This window comes from Schistocerca nitens, chromosome 4, assembly GCF_023898315.1.
Source record: "Schistocerca nitens isolate TAMUIC-IGC-003100 chromosome 4, iqSchNite1.1, whole genome shotgun sequence".
Taxonomy (NCBI): Eukaryota; Metazoa; Arthropoda; class Insecta; order Orthoptera; family Acrididae; genus Schistocerca; species Schistocerca nitens.
The window spans coordinates 230,001,286-230,018,964 of NC_064617.1; the positions used below are offsets into that span (position 1 = coordinate 230,001,286).

Genomic DNA, 17,679 nt, shown 5'->3' on the forward strand with positions numbered 1-17,679 from the left:
GTGTTCATTAAAAAAATGACGATCTTTCCATTTGGGACTTGTGGAAGGTACATCAGCTTATTCGTTTCAGTTGTAAATATTTGTCATGTATTATTGTTTTTCTGACATGTTCTGCATCGTGGTGGACCTCCTCACTATGGGTCAGTTGGAATGAAAGTAAACCTAATCTAATCTAAACTGCAATCTTTGAATTACATCGTAAATATGTTGCTCGTATTTTGATTGCATTCATCTCGTATCCATAATATTGTCTGGGGTAAATGATTCCAAATTTGTTTTTCTTTCTTATAAAATGGAAGCTGCTTTCGTTGCATGGTGTTCGGAGGACTTATGTGACCTGTTATTGCTTACGAATCTGAGTGTGAACAGTTCGACTCAAATGCATTGTAAGTATATTGCTCGTATTCTATATTATTTTTGTTTGCTTTTTTGTGCTTTCTTGCATTTAATGGAGAGATCCATTTTATCAGGTTTTGACATTGTTAGAATTCATCTTTATTTCATATTGTCATGGAATTAATGTGTAATTCTGCTTTGAATGATGTTGCTGAGTGTCATGCATTCCACAGCGTCTTGTAGAGTATGGATGTAGACGTTGATGAATATGACTATGCTTTTTGGTGACTAGAGATGATAAAAATGTGACAGTTGTTATGCAAATATTTCACAGGTATACAAACACTACATTTTAGCAGAAGTCAAGGAAAATTTCAGTGGCCTCCTTTAAATGCGACGATACAAAGAACAGATGGGAACAAAAATAAAGTAGAATATGAGCAATATACTTACAATGCATTTTATCAAGCAGATCACACATGGATTTGTAAGCAGCAACAAACAGGCATGGATCCACAGAATACCATGTGACAAAACCAGTTTCTTTATCAAATGAAACAAAAACAAATTTGTACTCATTTAGCCCACATAATATTAAGGATGAAAGCAAAAATTAAGCAGAATTTAGGATGATATTTAAAGAGTGCAGTACACACAATAAGGATGTTATCAGGAACATAATTTCCACTTGATAACAGCCACAGGGAGTCGAAATTGCAACATTGGGTATTACAAATAAATCCATTTTACCACCACACTATCAAACCCACCCGTAAAGTATAAAAGAAAAATGTGACCGTCTAGGTGCCCACATGTCAGAAAGCAAGAATACAATATTATCGCTTCATATTTTCCAGAATTCGAATTTCACTGTCTGGCCACTCAGAGAGCTGCAGTCTGTCTCTGTTTCTGTATCGCAAAATGGATCTTGCACTTCTGATATTTTTTTGTTCTACAGTTTCTATGTCGCTTCACTTGCTTTAGTGGATTTAAGCTATAAAATAAGGAAGTATATTTAGTGCATGTCTGCCACTACAGTGATCACAGCTAAGTATGAAGAATACGAAATTCTTCTTATCACAAAGTGTGCTGACTACAAAAAGATTTGTAGTCAGTGCACTTTGTATTATGAAGAATTTCTCTGGAGGATTCCTACCGCTTATTACAAATGGTTGGAATCTTCCAAAGAAATATGTAAAAAGAAAGGATGTGGAAGGAGATGGGGATGTGAAAAGCCAAGTTTGTTCTGAGTGTACATAAGTGGAATAAACGTATTTATTTGTATGCTAAATACCTAACTTACCAGTAATGCTTATAAATTACTCATTAGGTGATTTAGATGTTGGTTCACATGTGTTTGGAATAATATGTTAAAATGGTACACTGTGGGATTTGAGCTCTACACTGCAAGGTAAAACAGCTTTTGTCTGTTGTTACAAATCTTAACTTAACCATGAGACGATCTTTAGCAGAAATAGTAATCATGATTTAAATAATGAAACACTGCACAGTTACGTATTTTTCCACGATTTGCACAATACTTTATGGGAATTTATTCTCATGATCGAGAACAAATAGTTATGTAAGTATTTTATATGACGTTGGACAAAAGAGATCTGTTCAAAGGCATTTCTCTAATGAGTATCAAGTATGCAAATATGAGGGGCCACTTTCAGGAGCTCAAATCGAGATGTTTGTTCTCCAGTTTATAGATAATTTTCGTTGTTCTTTATGTCCTCACACTGTAACTCAAGAAGCAAATTCTGGTCAACACTTCGAGCTCCTCCTCTCATTAGCCACAGTTTCACCCACAATCATTTCAATTTCGCTTTCTTTTCAATCAATGTACTCGCCACCAACATATGCTGTTGTTAACTATTTGGCACCCATTTCTGAACTATAACGAAAAAGTTTACTATCATGAAATAGCTCCAGTGAAGTTGATTGCTCAAAGGTGTTAGATGAAATTTTTGACAAAGCATGCGTTTGTGTTGGCCATTAGCTAACACTAATACACTGATGTCACACTTACGTGCGCTTAGACATGTAGTTAACATTGGCCATGGACATGTACATACACAGTTCCATCATCGTGGACATCTATCGGTTGTAATAGTTGTATCGAATTTTCAGAAGGGGGAGAAGACATATTTTATAGGTTGCTGTTGGTATAATCTGTTATCAATACATATAAACCGAAAACATAATTGCTATTGAAGTCTTCATGACCATCAACTGTAAAACAGTCACCACTGGATCGCATCCTGCTACATCTAATGTTTTTTCCATTCACTTTTCTAAAATATGCTGGGACCTCACACATTTAAAGAAAGTATGTTCTCTAATAATTGACGTTATGTACACTCAAAATAAAAAGTACAAAAAAGATTGATGTATTTGAAAAATAACAAAACATTACTAAGTCTCAGCTGACAGTAAAGTATAAAAGAAAAATTTACAAACTAGTTATTTTAGAAGATTTATTTTTCAAACAAGAACGCTTTATATGTATGAAGATGAAATGTACTCTTGTACTGGTACAGGAGTGTACTAAAGCTGTTTTTCCTAATTTGTTTCAGTCACTTCCAAATGTGTAAAGGAAGAAGTTCATTTTTCTCGCAGTGAATTGTAATTTTTCGCACAAATTAGAACGTACTTTATGCAAACACCACATGTTTACCATTGGGGCATCTTATTGTTAAGTGGTTTTTATAATACAAAATTAATGTATGTAAATAATGAGTATGAAATTGGTAGGTTCTCACTTTCAAAGAAAGGAAAGGCAAGAATAATTTCCAAATTTGCCATGAATCTACGAATTGAAGACATGAGTTGCTGCTTTAATTTGTGAGCAAGAATTGCTACAACAGCTATTTTCATTTATTTTTATTTACACATCAAGTTCTGTAGGACCAAAATTGAGGAGCAAATCTCCAAGGTCATGAAACGTGTCAGTACATGAACTTACAACAAAAGTAATAACAGATAAAAATAAAATGTTAATGAATCCGAAAAAAGTCAAGCCATAAGCTTAAGTAAATGCAATTAACAATACAAGAGTCAGCTTAATTTTTCAAGGAACTCCTCATCACAGTAGGAGTGACCTATGGGGAAACTCTTCAGTTTAGATTTGAAAGTGTGTGGACTACCGCTAAGCTCGTGGTAGCTTAGTGAAAATGGATGCAACAGTATACTGCACACCTTTCTGTACAAGAATTAAGGAACTCTGATCCAAACGCAGATTTGATTTCTGCCGAGTGTTAACTGAGTGAAAGCTGCTTATTCTTGGGAAAAAGCTAATATCGTTAACAAGAAATGACAGTAAGGAGTATATATATTGAGAGACCAATGTCAAGATACCCAAACAGGAGAACGGGGGTCGACAAGAGGTTCGTGAACTTACACCACTTATTGCCTGAACCGCCTGTTTCTGAGCCGAAAATATCCTTTTAGAATGGGAAGAGTTACCCCAAAATATAATACCATATGACATAATCGAATGAAAATAAGGAAAGTGGACTAATTTTCGTGTCGAACGATCACTCACTTCAGATACAGACATTAAGTCTTTGAACAAGATCCTGACAATGGGCTTTCCATGACAGTTTACTAACTATCTGAACACCTCGATATTTGAACTGTTCAGTTTCACTAATCATATGCCCATTCTGTGAAATTAAAATGTCAGGTTTTGTTGAACTGTGTGTTAGAAACTCTAGAAGCTGAATCTTACTGTGATTTAGCGTTAGTTTATTTTCTACAAGCTATGAACTACATTATTTTAAACTGAGCCAGTGTTGCACACAAAATCCTTTACTACCAAGCTAGTGTCATTATCAAAGTGAAATATTTTAGAATTACCCGAAATACTTGAGGGTATATCATTTATATAAATAAGGAACTTGAGTGTCCCCAACAATGATCCCTGTGGCACCCCCCACCCCCACTTGACCACACCCCACACAGTCGCAACAATACTGTGTATGGTAACCTTTTTACAGTTTCAGAAAATTGTTATGATGACAGCTACCACATGTACTATTTTGATGTACAAAGCACATATAATTTTATATATGTGTATAACGAGACAGAATTATGACACATTTGTGGTCCTCAAATTATTAAACTTATCAATTAAAATGAAGTCAGTAAACAGGTCAAATCAAACATGATGAGAGAATATATGACTTATCCACTGGTAGACAGCCAATCAACCCCTTTCAAGTGTTTAACACTAATGAGGCACATACGATGATTGCGTATTTGAAGGCCATTTCTGGAAAGAACATAACTTCACCATCCACACATTACTTTAATGCTAGGAAATAATTAGGTATTGAAAACAGCAACCAGTCACATTATTTCTGATCTGTAAATTACTATTGCAAAAACATTCCTTAGCTGGAATCATGAAAGTGCCAACTTCGAAGTGAATTCGTGAGATTGTAGCTCACTGCATTGATATCTTTCCGCAAACTCAAGATGGATGATAGTTTCACAGGAGGCTCACCCCACTCAGAAAAGGTCTAAACCACGGTCTAGCATAGCAGTCGCAACACTCCGTCTGGTTTTTGTTTGCCACAGCGATAGCAGCGCTGCAAGCGGCCAGCAAACGACACTTCTGCATACGGTATCGGATGAGTGCGAATGCTAACATTTATGTTGATTTATAGGTTAGCTTTTACCGTAAGGAGCGTATTTAGTGCCCATTAATCAATAATAACGAAACAATGACACCAAATTTGTTATTATTTAGTTTCATAATGGCCCTGGGAGGAAACAGTTCAGTACAGGATAGTTTATTTACTATTTTCTTGTAACATACAGACATTTACTGAACAATGTAATTTTCTTTTAATAACAAAGAATTGCTAGTAAATACCAGAACACCTATCGTTCAGCAAAAAGACATATGTCCACTCAACAAAACAGTTTCTTTTTTGTTCGCTACACTTTCAGCAAAATAAGTGAATATGGAACCTAGGAAACGTATATGGAACGTAATACCTAAATTATTTAACGTGCCAAATATGCCACCAAAATTGTAGTTTGAGGAAAACCACACAGTCGTGATAATAAATCGTTAAAAGCAATAAAACTGTTTCCCAATACAGAAGAAACCAATTTCACGATTGTTGCGAAATCTGAGCCACAAACGTCAAGAATTTTGAATGCATTTGGTTTTGAAGCTAAAGTATTTACATTTACAAAAGTGTTTGTGTACCAAAATGTCGAGTGAAGTATAAGATAGGGCGAAACATTAGCCTCCATATAAAATGCCTATGATAATAACAACAGACAACAACAGAAACACGTATGTTTCTCATGTATGAAATATGTGTTTATATTCTCTTGCTCTCAACGGAATTAACTACAAATATACACATATTCGAAAGTAGTTATTCGTGAGTAAGTTTGTAGCTTATGTCATTGAGTCACTGTGATTCGACTGTTTTTGCATATATTTCACAATAATTCATGTCTCTTAGTAATTTAATAACGCATGGAACACACCTACGACGCATACGAGTGTCTGCTTCCTCACTGCTCGGGACACACGTGTCGCTACAGCTGTCAAACTGTAGCAGCCCTTCACCGAGTTGAATCTAATGTCTCCGTAAGGCCCGTCCACACGCAACGATCTGTCTGCGCAAATGTCTGCACACATCACATTTGCGCAGACAGATCGTTGCGTGTGGACCGGGCTGTAGCAGACACCACCACGGGGTCTTGATGTATCTCTGGTTTCTGGGCAATGTGTTGTGTTATGGTATTGATTTGTTGTGACGATCTGATGTGCCGGTGAATGTGTTGCTTTTACTCATAAACATGCTGCGCCGTAATAGCGGTAATAACGACTTATACATATCGTGCTCATGTAATCGGACTCCACATTCTTCAGATTGGGGGCGTAATGGGTTAATATGTTTCGGAGCGTGCAACGCGGTTGCTATTTATGACCCGAAGGTATGTACACCAAACGTGGGACGTCCTGTTTCAGTTACGAAAATAATAGTATATGGTTTTAATGATATACAAGGCGTTCATTTCTCGTTCGCCGTGGCGTCTACCTAAAACAAATTCACGCATCCACCAATTTCTGTTGCTGGCCGCCAACTGTATTTCTTTCATTTTAAGGACCGAGATTGTTATTGCTCTGAATCTGTTAAGTATTCAAGGTTCCTAGAAGCCTAGTAAAGATCACAGAATTAGTAATAACTGAAAAAGTTACGTGCCCAGCACATTGAAGAGAATGAAGAAAAAAAATGAAAGTCTCTTACAAAGAATGTTTATTCAAACAAATTTTAATAGCAGAATTATCACCTGTTAATAATATATGTAGGCCTATAGCACGTATCACTTATAGTATCTCTGCAGTAGTTGATAATTTGAGATGTTTATGTGCTTAAGAATCAGAAACTATGGAAAGATTTCAATGTAATGTAATTGGTACTAGTTGTAGGTTTCTTGTGACTCGGATATCAGTCTTCATGACTTGAAGCACCCCCCTTCAGATTTAGATGGAAAAAGCGATTTTTGCTTGTGGTGATATCATCAGAATTGCTTGATGAGCTTGAGCTTAAGGAATGGTTGAACTTTTTATGGAGTTCTACTTGTTTTAGTTAAGTGACACCAATATTATTAATGTGTTTCCATGTGGACAACAGTAGTAATAAGTGTGTGGCTTCAAAGATGTTTAAACTTACAGCTTCTGCATGTGGATTTTACAGTATGCGGATGCTGGTAAGATTTTGAAGGTACTGTGCCACCACAAAGGAAGGGTAAATGCAGTTCAGTGGATCAAGACAGGAAATTGTTCACCAGAGACAGAATTTGTCTCTGCATCTTCTGATGGCACCGCTGTCTTATGGAGTGCGGATGACATGGGTGGATTTTACGTATCAAGTGTTCTTGAAGGACATAATAGTGCTGTGACATTTGCTGATGGTATATATTTATCGAACACTGACCATCAAATATGCAAGCAACCACTTATTGTTGTTACTGCGTCTGCAGACTCCTCTTTGAAGATATGGCGAAGGAAGAAAGCTGAAGGTAGTACTCATTTATCTGGATTACAGGAGTGTCCAATTCCACCCATCTGCTTTGACCCATGACATCATCAATATATCGGAAATGGCTGTTGGAAGCGTATCCAATACGGTGCCTATGATGCCACTAATGCCACTACATACAAACAGAAAAATACATATAAATAAGAAAATAACATCTCCCTCCAAAAATGCAGGAGATTGCTATTGAGAGCAAAAAACCAACACATACAACTACGAAAAATAAAACCAAAACCACAACACCTCAAAAATCTAAATATCAAACATCCTTACATAAATTAAAACATATTCAATAGACCATAAATACACAAACATCAAACTTGAGAAGAATAAACACACACAAAAAAAGAACTTACACACCTACATCGCCACATTTACCTGTACCTGGTCCGAGATGACGGAATTGTGGTCGGCGTCATGTTCTCATGACAAATATTACACTTCACAATCACAGCAATCAATCCAAATAACTGGAGGAATTTAACAATGGACAACATGTACTCCATGTCTGACCGCAACATAGCACTGTGATATTTCATCGTCATATCCATACCTAACAACAAAAGCCATACAATAAATTAAACATCTTACTGCACCACAAACAGCAGACCAATAACACCTAACAAAAATGCCAAACACATAAACAAAAAAATTAATTTGTAACCCACTGAAAGAACTTCCAAACCTTACGTCCCAAACTACAAACACTGCCATTGCTTCACACACCCAACACCAAGGCTCAAATGAACCCAATACAACATATTACCCCCAGCACAAGCGCGCACGCGGTCACACACACACACACACACACACACACACACACACACACACACACACACACACACACACAACACCACCACCACCACCACCACCACCACCAGAGGGCCCCATCAAACACATCAAGACGACATCTACAAACACAACCAACTCATAAACTCCGTGCTGTAATGACGTCACACACCACAACACCCTTATATCACGGATCAAAGCAGACAGGTGAAATCGAACTCTTCCATTGACCCCATTTATTTATTTCTTTAGTGTAATGTAATGTTAGATATTTACCAATGGATGTAAACAGTTTATTCTATTCGCAGTAGCAGCTGTGTGCTCACAGACAGTGAATTTTGGTTCTGGATTCTGTTTGTGTGCACGCATATGTATTTTGCCATCCACATCAGACATTCTTATTGCTTGTGCTACTGATGACACCAAGATTCATCTATTTGCTGACAAACAGTATGAAGAGATCTGTATAAGTCCTAAAGAAAATGAAACATTACAGTCACATTTTGTCAAAGTAGACAGTTTAATTGGCCATGATGACTGGGTGAGAAGCCTTGATTTTGCTATTGAAGGTAACTAGTTTTCTTACACAAATTTACTCGCATTCTCTCGTCAGTGGCCTTAGTTCTTGTACTATTTGGTTTCCAGATTCTGGAGATGTGCTTCTAGCAAGCTGTTCACAAGATACATTTGTTCGGCTATGGAGAATATCTGCTCGTGAATGTGGATCACAGTTACAAAGTCCAGTTAGTGAACTGCCATCATCAGAAGATATTCATGCCGAAGAACATGTATTTGAAATTAAAGGTCACTGGTTCGTTTGGGCAGTAGAATCAGTGTTACCAGGGCATGAAGGTTGGGTTTACAGTGTCCGGTGGCATCCTGTTATTAATTCAGGTATGCTTAAGCTAAAGTCCAATAAAAGTCTAGAACAAGGGCAGTACTACTGCATTAATTTGGTTGAGTAGTTTTGGGAGTGTACATTTATAAGGTGTGATGAAAACTGAGGCAATGTCAACAGTCAACTGTAAGTATCATATGGACGAGCAACAGGGAGACAATGTGTTTTATAGCAAATTATCGAAGCAGTTACATTAAGTCCTGGAACATACTATGTATTTGTGGAAAACAGTGATCATATCCCAAAAGTTTACAAGATATTTGTCAATACAAAAATATTTTTTGGAATATCCAGGATGGAACAATGACAATGTTATGATGAGGATAGATTGCTACCCACCATATAGTGGAGATATTGAGTTGCAGACTGGTGCAACAAAAAGAAAACTAAACATGGAAGCTTTTGGCAGGAAGGCTGTCTTCTGAAATAGACAAAACACACACACACACACACACACACACATATATATATACATATACATACACGCCTGTCCACTGTCTCTGGCTGCTGAGGCCAGACTGAGCAACTGCACGTGATGGGAGGAGCATTGTAGGTGGTGGGAGTAAGGAGGAGGCTGGGGTGGGGAGGAGGAGGGAGAGCAGGGTATGGGTGGGGGTGGGTGGTTGTAGAATAGAAGGCTGTGTGGTACTGGAGTGAGAACAGGGAAGGGAATAGGTGGGTGAAGGACAATGACTAACAAAGGTTGAGGCCAGGAGGGTTACAGGAACATAGAATATATTGCAGGGAGATTTTCCACCTGTGCAATTCAGAAAAGCTAGTGTTGGTGGGAAGAATCCTTCTATTCCACAAGCACACCCAAAGTGTTTTTGCTTCTCTCCTTTCCTTCAACTCCCCCCCCCCCCCCCTCCCCCCGGCCTCCATCTTACCTTCCAACTGAACCTAGCTGTCCTACCCTCTCTCCACCTCATTCCTGTATGTCCCCACAAGCAGTACCTTACCATCCGCTACCCATGCCCTGCTCTCCCTCCCCACCCCAGCCTCCTCTTTACCCCTACCATCCAGATTGCTTCTCCCATCGTGCACAGTTGGTCGTAGTCTGGCCTCAGCAGCCAGACACAGTGGTCATGTGCATGTGAGCTGCATTAGTGTGAACGTGTGTTTGTATTGTTTATTTCAGAAGAAAGCCTTCTGACCGAGATCTTACGTATTTAGTAGACTTTTTGTTGTGACTATTTGCAACTCAACATCTCTGCTATATAGTGAGTATCAATCTATCCATTTTGTGATACTGTCAAAAAATATTTTTGTGGCACATAATATATAGCTGAAATTATTGCTTACACTGTTCATTAATTGTAACTAATACTTTTATTGTGGTATCATGTTCATTGGCTTTGTTACCTCATAACAGAAGTGTTAACCCTCCAAACTAATCTGGACCTTGAGCAATTTTACTGGTCAACCTGTTACCACGTCCTTCAATGACAGAAAAAAAATTGTGACATCCTTTCATGACCCAAAGCAACCGCATATATTTTTTGAAGAATACAATGTGGTTTTAATTTCAACATAAAAAATAATGACATTGGTTACTGAAACTAACATGTTGCCTATCTGTTTATCATAGAAGAAAAAAAGCTTTGTCTGGCACAGCCCTTACTATAGACGTAAACCACTCAAAGGCATATGATCTATTTTGTACTAAGTTACCTAAGGTAAAAGTCTAATTAGTGTAATGTTATGCAAAAGCATGTGCAATTTTGTGTGGAAGATGTGTAATTTGGAGTGCCAATTGTGGATCAGCAGAAGCAGTTGGTGGACCCTTCTGCATGTGAATGCCATTTAAACTAACTTTTGAGAAGCTATGACCGTTATCCGCTAAATTTCATGTGCTAATGACATTGCTACTCTTAACACTCAGGTCTAATGTTCTGTTGTGAGGCTGTAAATCAATTCTTTTTTCTGTTATACTTCTTGCCATTCACCCTATTGTGGCCAGTTACAGTACTTCACTGTTTGCAACCATCTTCCACATCCGCAGAGAGTATGTTCCATCGTACCAGTTATTAGTATTTCCTCCTGTTCCATTCACACATGGAGCACAGGGAGAATGACTGTTTGAATGCCTCTGTGTGCGCAGTAATTAATCTGATCTTATCCTCATGATCTCTATGTGAGCGATATGTCGGGGGTTGTAGTACATCCCTAGAATAATAATTTGAAGCAGGTTCATGAAACTTTGTTAACAGACTTTCTTGGGATAGGTTACATCTGTCTTGAATAGTCTGCCAGTTCAGTTCCTTCAGTATCTCTGACACACTCCCATGGGTTAGCCTGTGACCATTTGTGCTGCCCTTCTCTGTAAACGTTCAATATGCCTGCTTAGTCCTGTCTGGTATGGGCCCCACACACTTGAGCAATATTCTAGAACCAGTCGCACGAGTGATTTGTAAATAATCTCTTTCGTAGACTAATTGCACTTCCCCATTATTCTACCAATAAACCAAAGTTTACCACCACAACTAAACCTGTGTGATCATCCCATTTCATATCCGTAGAGAGTGTAAAACCCAGGTATTTGTATGAGTTGGCCAATTCCAAGAGTGACTCATTGATATTATAGTCATATTATACTTCATTTCTTCGTTTTCTGACATTTAGAGCAAGTTGTCAGTGTCTGCACCAAGTTGAAATCTTATCAAGATCTGACTGAATATTTATGCAGCTTCTCTCAGATGGTACTTCACTATAGATACCTTCATCATCTGCAAAAAGCTTGATTTTTCTATTAACATTGTCTGCAAGGTCATTGATATACAACATGAACAGCCAGGGTCCCAACACACTTCCTTAGGGGTACACCCAAAGTTACTTATACATCTCATGGCGACTCTCCATCCAAGATAACATGCTGTGTCCCCTCTAACAAAAAATCCTCACAGTTTAACTTGATACCCCAGATGATCATACATTTGACAGTAAACGTTGGTGCGGTTTCTTTTCGGGAACCAAGAAACACTACATCTACCTTGTTGCTTTGATCCAAAGCTTTCAATATGTTATGTGAGAAAAGTGCGAGTTGGGTTTCACAGGATTGATGTTTACGAAATCCATGCTGGGTGGCATTGAGGAGGTCGATGTGTTCTAGATGAATCATTATGTTTGAGCTCAGAACCTCACTGGTTGCTGAATATGGTTCAGTGAGTCATTTTTCATAGGGACCTCATCCTTCAAACTGATGAAGAACTTGGGCCAATCTGTAACAATCCGCAATTCCTTTTGTTCAGCATGTTCAGAAAGGTTGTAAGGACAATCACATTGATACCAGCACCTTTTTTCTGGCTTTTGAAGGAGGTAGCCTTCCAGAGAAGGTCAAGATTATGTTTTATCAGTGTGACATCAAGCCGTACATCCCACCACTCATCAGACCCTCTGTGTGGTGACTGTGGACACCCACTCCCTGAGGAGAGCCCTTGTGTTCCACCACCCATGTGTATTAATTGTCATGACCATCACTCTCAATGCTCACCAGATTGCCCAGCGTATAAGAAAGAAAAGAAGATACAAATTTATAAGTGCCTGGATCGTTTATCTTACATTGAGGATCATCAGAAATATGATAAGAGTTCATTCTGTGTCGATGACGTCTACTTTTGCCTCTGTAGCATCTTTCCTCCTCCTCCCTCTTCCTTACCCTAGATCCGTCCCCCTCTCCTCTCCCTCTCCCCAGTGATTGCCACGCCCTTCCCTCCAGATGCCACTCCACCTCCCCAGCCAAAGAAGTGCCCCCATTCTTCGGTGCCCACTAGTGATGGGGGCTCACTTCCGAGACCTTTCCCCTCAGCATCTCTCAGGCTCCATTCACCTTTAGCCAGTTCCGTGGTGGAGCACAGCCATTGCCATTGCTGTCCATGGTCATCATCGAGCCTTGCAATGTCTTTAGCTGCAGCCATCCTTCGCCGGTCTTACTACCTATAAATGTCTTCACGCCAAAGCCCACTACTTAATGAAATGGAGTAAATGGGTGTTTCGCGAAGGCTTTATCTCCTCTCTAAGTTCTTTGGCCCCTTCGTCATGGTGTGGGCTACACTCTCCACACTCCAAGGTTGTCAGCAGCAGTCTTTCTTTCCGGGCCGTGCCCATTCCCGTGGCCTTTGTACAGATCCATTAGTTCTCATGGAACACCTCAGGATTCATTTTGCTATGGTGTTGGCATCAGCCTGCCATCCAGCTGCCTTCCACCTCTGGAAACAGCAGGCTGAAGCTTCCTGCTTTTTCACCCCTTTTCAGGTGTAATCCTACAATGAATCTTTTAATGAATGGGAACCTTTTGTGGACACCTCTTCTCCCACAATTCAGCTCATGACCATGATTCCATCCAAAACCAATTGCTACAACACCAATATCTCCTTCTGGTGTTTAACGACATTTGGCTCCAAGACATTTTCCTCTCTCAGTGGAGAGAAAGAATTGTGGTTCCTGTCTGTAAACCTGGCAAGGATCCGTCATCCCTTGATGTTTACCAGCAAGTCATCCTGACTAATATCCCCTGCAAGTTACTAGACCGGATGATGACTTGTCGGGTCAATTGGGTCCTTGAATCATGGGAACTTTTCTCTCCTTACCAGTGTGGCTTCTGGGTGGGATGATCTCTGATCGATCATCTACTTCGATTGGAAACCACAATTAATTCAGCAGGCCTTTTCTCAGTGCCACCATCTTGTCACATGTGTTGGGAACCGTTCTCAGCTCTCCATAGAACCAGGAGAATAGTGTTTCCCAGGACTCCGTATTTAACTTTTTTTCATCGCTATTAATGGACTTATGGCCTCTGCTGGACCACTGGTCACCTCTTCTCTTCTCTGTATTTGCATGATTTCTGTATTTGGTGGCCTAGCCCCTGTGCAGTGGCCTGTGCAGAACGACAGCTCCAGAGTGCCATCCGGCGTGTATCCACATGGACACTCTCTCACAGTTTTCATTTGAGGGTGGTGCATTTCTGTCCTTGTACTATGGTCCATCCTGATCTAGGGGTTTGCCTTGAAGCCCAGCATCTGACTGTGGTCCACAGTTTCGTTTCTTCAGTCTTATTTTGAACAACAATCTTGTTTGGTTGCCCCATATCCATCATCTGAAGGTTGGCTGTTTTCGTAAACTCAATGTTCTTCACTTCCTTGCCCACACCTCTTGAGGTGTGGATTGTTCGACCCTTCATCACCTTTACTGGGCATTCATTGTGTCTCATCTGGATTATAGTTGTCATGTTTATGGATCAACTGTCCATTCTACTTTGCTCCTCTTGGACCTGGTTCACCACATTGGTATCTGTATAGCCACAGGAGCTTTTTGTACTGTCCCTGTTGATAGTCTTCTGGTTGACTCTGGCATCCCTCCCCTTTCGGTTTGGTGCTCCCAGCTCCTGGTTTCCTACGCCATCACTATCCATTCTTCCCCTGCTCAGTCCTGCTAGTCTTTTCATGGCATGGGGTTGTCACCTGCCAACTCTCACGTGCATTTACCAGTTGGGCTCCACCTCGCTTCTCTCAGCCATGACTTCCCTCTCTCCTCCTTGTTCTCTTCCACATGTTCTCTGCCGATCACCCACCCTTTGTTAGTTCCTTGGCCACGGATTCGGACGGATATCTTCCGGGGGTCAGAAAACCTCCATTGCTCGAATGGTGTTCTGTTGTTTGTTCCGAACACTCTTACAGGAGTTTCAGGGTGCCATTGTTTTTTATGCCAATGGCTGTAAATATGCCAATCATGTGGGATATGCCTTCACATCTTTTGTTGATACAGAATGCTACCTCTTGCCTGCCACATGTGGGGTGTTTACTGCAGAACTGATGACCATCTATCAGCCCCTCTGCTTCATTAAACTGTCCTTACTCACTTGAGTTTGTTATGTGTGGACTCAGTGAGTGGCCTTCAGGCTATCGCATGGAGTTTTTCCCACCGTTCCTTGGTTTCTGCCTTCCATGACCTTCTGATTGATGTTGGTGATGCTGCGTGTTCAGTTGATTTCCTTTGGGTTCTTGGCCATGTAGGTATCCCAGGATCCCAGGTAATGAACTTGCTGACTATTGGGCTGGGGGGGGGGGGGAGGGAGGGAGGGAATCCACCTGCCCCCCTCCTCTTTCTTTGTGAGCTCTCCAGGGGCAGATTTGTGGCATTACAACAAATGCATTTTTGCTCAATTGTGGGCTGACTCTTGGGAGGTTACACCCCTGTCTAGTAAACTTTGCACTATCAAGGACACTCCCATCATGTGATGTTCTCTGTCTGCGTCTCCCGATTGGAATCTACCATTCTCAGCCATCTTCTTAGTGGCCATAAGGTTGACCCATCATTTTTTACTCCACAATGAGCCACCCTCCTCCCCCCTTTTGTAATTGTGGAGCTCCTCTCAGGGTGATATGTATTTTGCTGGACAGCTCCTGCCTGTTGGCCCTTTGCACGAAGTATGACCTCCTACCTTCCTTCTTGTCTCGGGTGTTAGTGGATGACCCTCATGTGGTATGATTGTCGTCGGTTTTCTTCGTGACAATTGTTTTTACTCTCAGGTATAAGTCCTTAAATGCCACTCTGGAGTTTGCGTTCCTCAGTTAATGAAGGCCTTGATCCTGCCTCCACACCTGCCAGCTTCTCCCTTCCTTTTCCCTACATTTTGCCTGGTCTGTTGCGCTTCTCCCCCCCCCCCCCCCCCCCTCCCCCGTTTTTTTGTCTTCTTCCTCTGGTGTTGTCCCTATTGTATCATGATAATGGTATTGTGTGGGTGTTGGGGTGGGCCAGTGTCAGTGCTGGTGCTCCCACAGCATGCAGCGTTTCTGGGGCACCACTGTGCACTCCGCATTTCCACCCACCCCACTCCTGTGCTTTCCTCTTCTCGCTGCCCCAATGTCTGATTTTCCTCTTTGTTTGCACGTTATCCCGTCATCTTGACTGGACTGCGCTGTTTGTGCTGTTCCTCCTGTGATTTCTGCCGTCCTAGATCATGGGCCCGATGATCTCACTGGTTGATCCTCTTCTCTGAATAAACCAATCAGCCAAAAAACATGTAAATACATTATTTATGCATGGTGATTCAGCGGCCCCCTGCTGCTGGGTTTTATGCAACCCGCAACACCTTCAAATAGCGCGAGCAAGATTTTCGTGTTCTATCGCTCACAACACTCAAACTATTACTCCTGCAGAAAAAATTAAAAGGACCTTTTTGTAGGAAATTTAAGGAGTTAAATTTTATTCTAGAGTGCGTTTTTGCTAGAGGTCATAGTTTTTGAATTATTCAACAAAAATGTGCAAAAGTAGCCTTCAGATGCATTTTTCTGGAATAACTTGAAATCTATGCCCTTCAGTGAAAACATATCCCAGTACAAAATTTAACTACATTAAATGTCCTACAAAAAGGTCCTTTTAATTTTTTCTGCAGGAGTAATAGTTTGAGTGTTGTGAGCGATAGAATACGAAAATCTTGCTCGTGGTGTTTGAAGGCATTGCAGGCTGCATAAAACCCATCATCCTGTATGGTACTTGCAGCTATGAGGTTATGTCAGAAATAAGTAATTGAATAAATAAATAAATAGAGTTTAATCCACTCGTTAAGTATAAGATAATTTGATCATATGCTGTGCATAAGACGATATATGGAGATACATATACATATCTTGTTAATTCCTGAAGTAACATAATATTGACAATCGGCAACAGTTTCAAATTATATTGTTATACAACTTAGACTTCAAGTGCTAATAAATAATAATGTAATCTACAGCTTTAGCAGTACTCTTTTAAATTACAAAGCCTGACAAGCCTAAACCTCGGCGTACAGATGAGTTAAGACTGGGTATCATATAATGTAGGCTAAGTAATATGCAGGAACTGTTGTACAGCATTAGTATTATGTTACTCTACTGGCTAACTGTAGCCACAGACAATGTCAACTGTTCAAATTTTTCTGTTAAGTAACCATTTGCACATTTGTACAGTGACAGATGCCGAATTGTTCACTCTTTCTGTTCAGGCGAAGCCAATTTGTAGTTTTTTCTGTCACTTAAATCATTTATTGGTCTTTTGCTGAAACAATTCTTTAGTGTTTTAGATGACTGAGCTATCTATTCATTCTTCTGACAAAAACTGGTAGTATGTAGTACTTTTATTTCGTGAAGTAAACCAATAGTGTATAACCAAAGTATGCATATCCCCATACGATAACCTTACCGTGGGGTACGTAAAGACATCTCAGAGGGGTACACAAAGGTTGAAAAGAGCATAATACATGTTCATTTAATTATGTGCCAAATAGGCTAATTCTTCTTAATTTAAAACTGATTATTAAGTTGCCAATTATTAAGTTGTTCCATATGCAGTTAACATGTAGCTAATGAAGCTGATGTATCATTGGGGGCTCAAAGTTAACCATAGAAGTTTCCTTGGGAGTATGGGAAGGAGAAAGGAACACTGCTGAATTTTAGTGATTGTTTGCATTCCATATTACAGAAAAAAATGTGAAGATACCCACTGATTATATTACTATAGGTGCATCTTACTCCAGATTGAGGAGGGAGATAACATGCACTGAGAAATCAGATCCTTCTCTGACAGAAGCAATGTGATTAGTGAAAG

General features: G+C 40.0%; 1 protein-coding gene across 2 annotated transcripts in view; it reads left to right on the top strand.

Moving 5' to 3' along the window:
* The first annotated feature begins 6,020 nt into the window (after positions 1-6,020).
* Positions 6,021-17,679, top strand: part of LOC126251410 (elongator complex protein 2) — an 88,956-nt gene continuing 77,297 nt past the window's right edge. Inside the window, exons 1-4 of one of the 2 annotated variants that reach the window (XM_049951821.1) lie at positions 6,021-6,303; positions 7,068-7,392; positions 8,510-8,767; positions 8,844-9,092. In XM_049951821.1, coding sequence (XP_049807778.1) covers positions 6,166-6,303; positions 7,068-7,392; positions 8,510-8,767; positions 8,844-9,092 — 970 coding nt within the window. In that variant the 5' untranslated portion in view covers positions 6,021-6,165. Of the gene's footprint in view, positions 6,304-7,067; positions 7,393-8,506; positions 8,768-8,843; positions 9,093-17,679 lie in introns of both variants that reach the window. The other variant, XM_049951820.1, reaches the window with a different exon arrangement.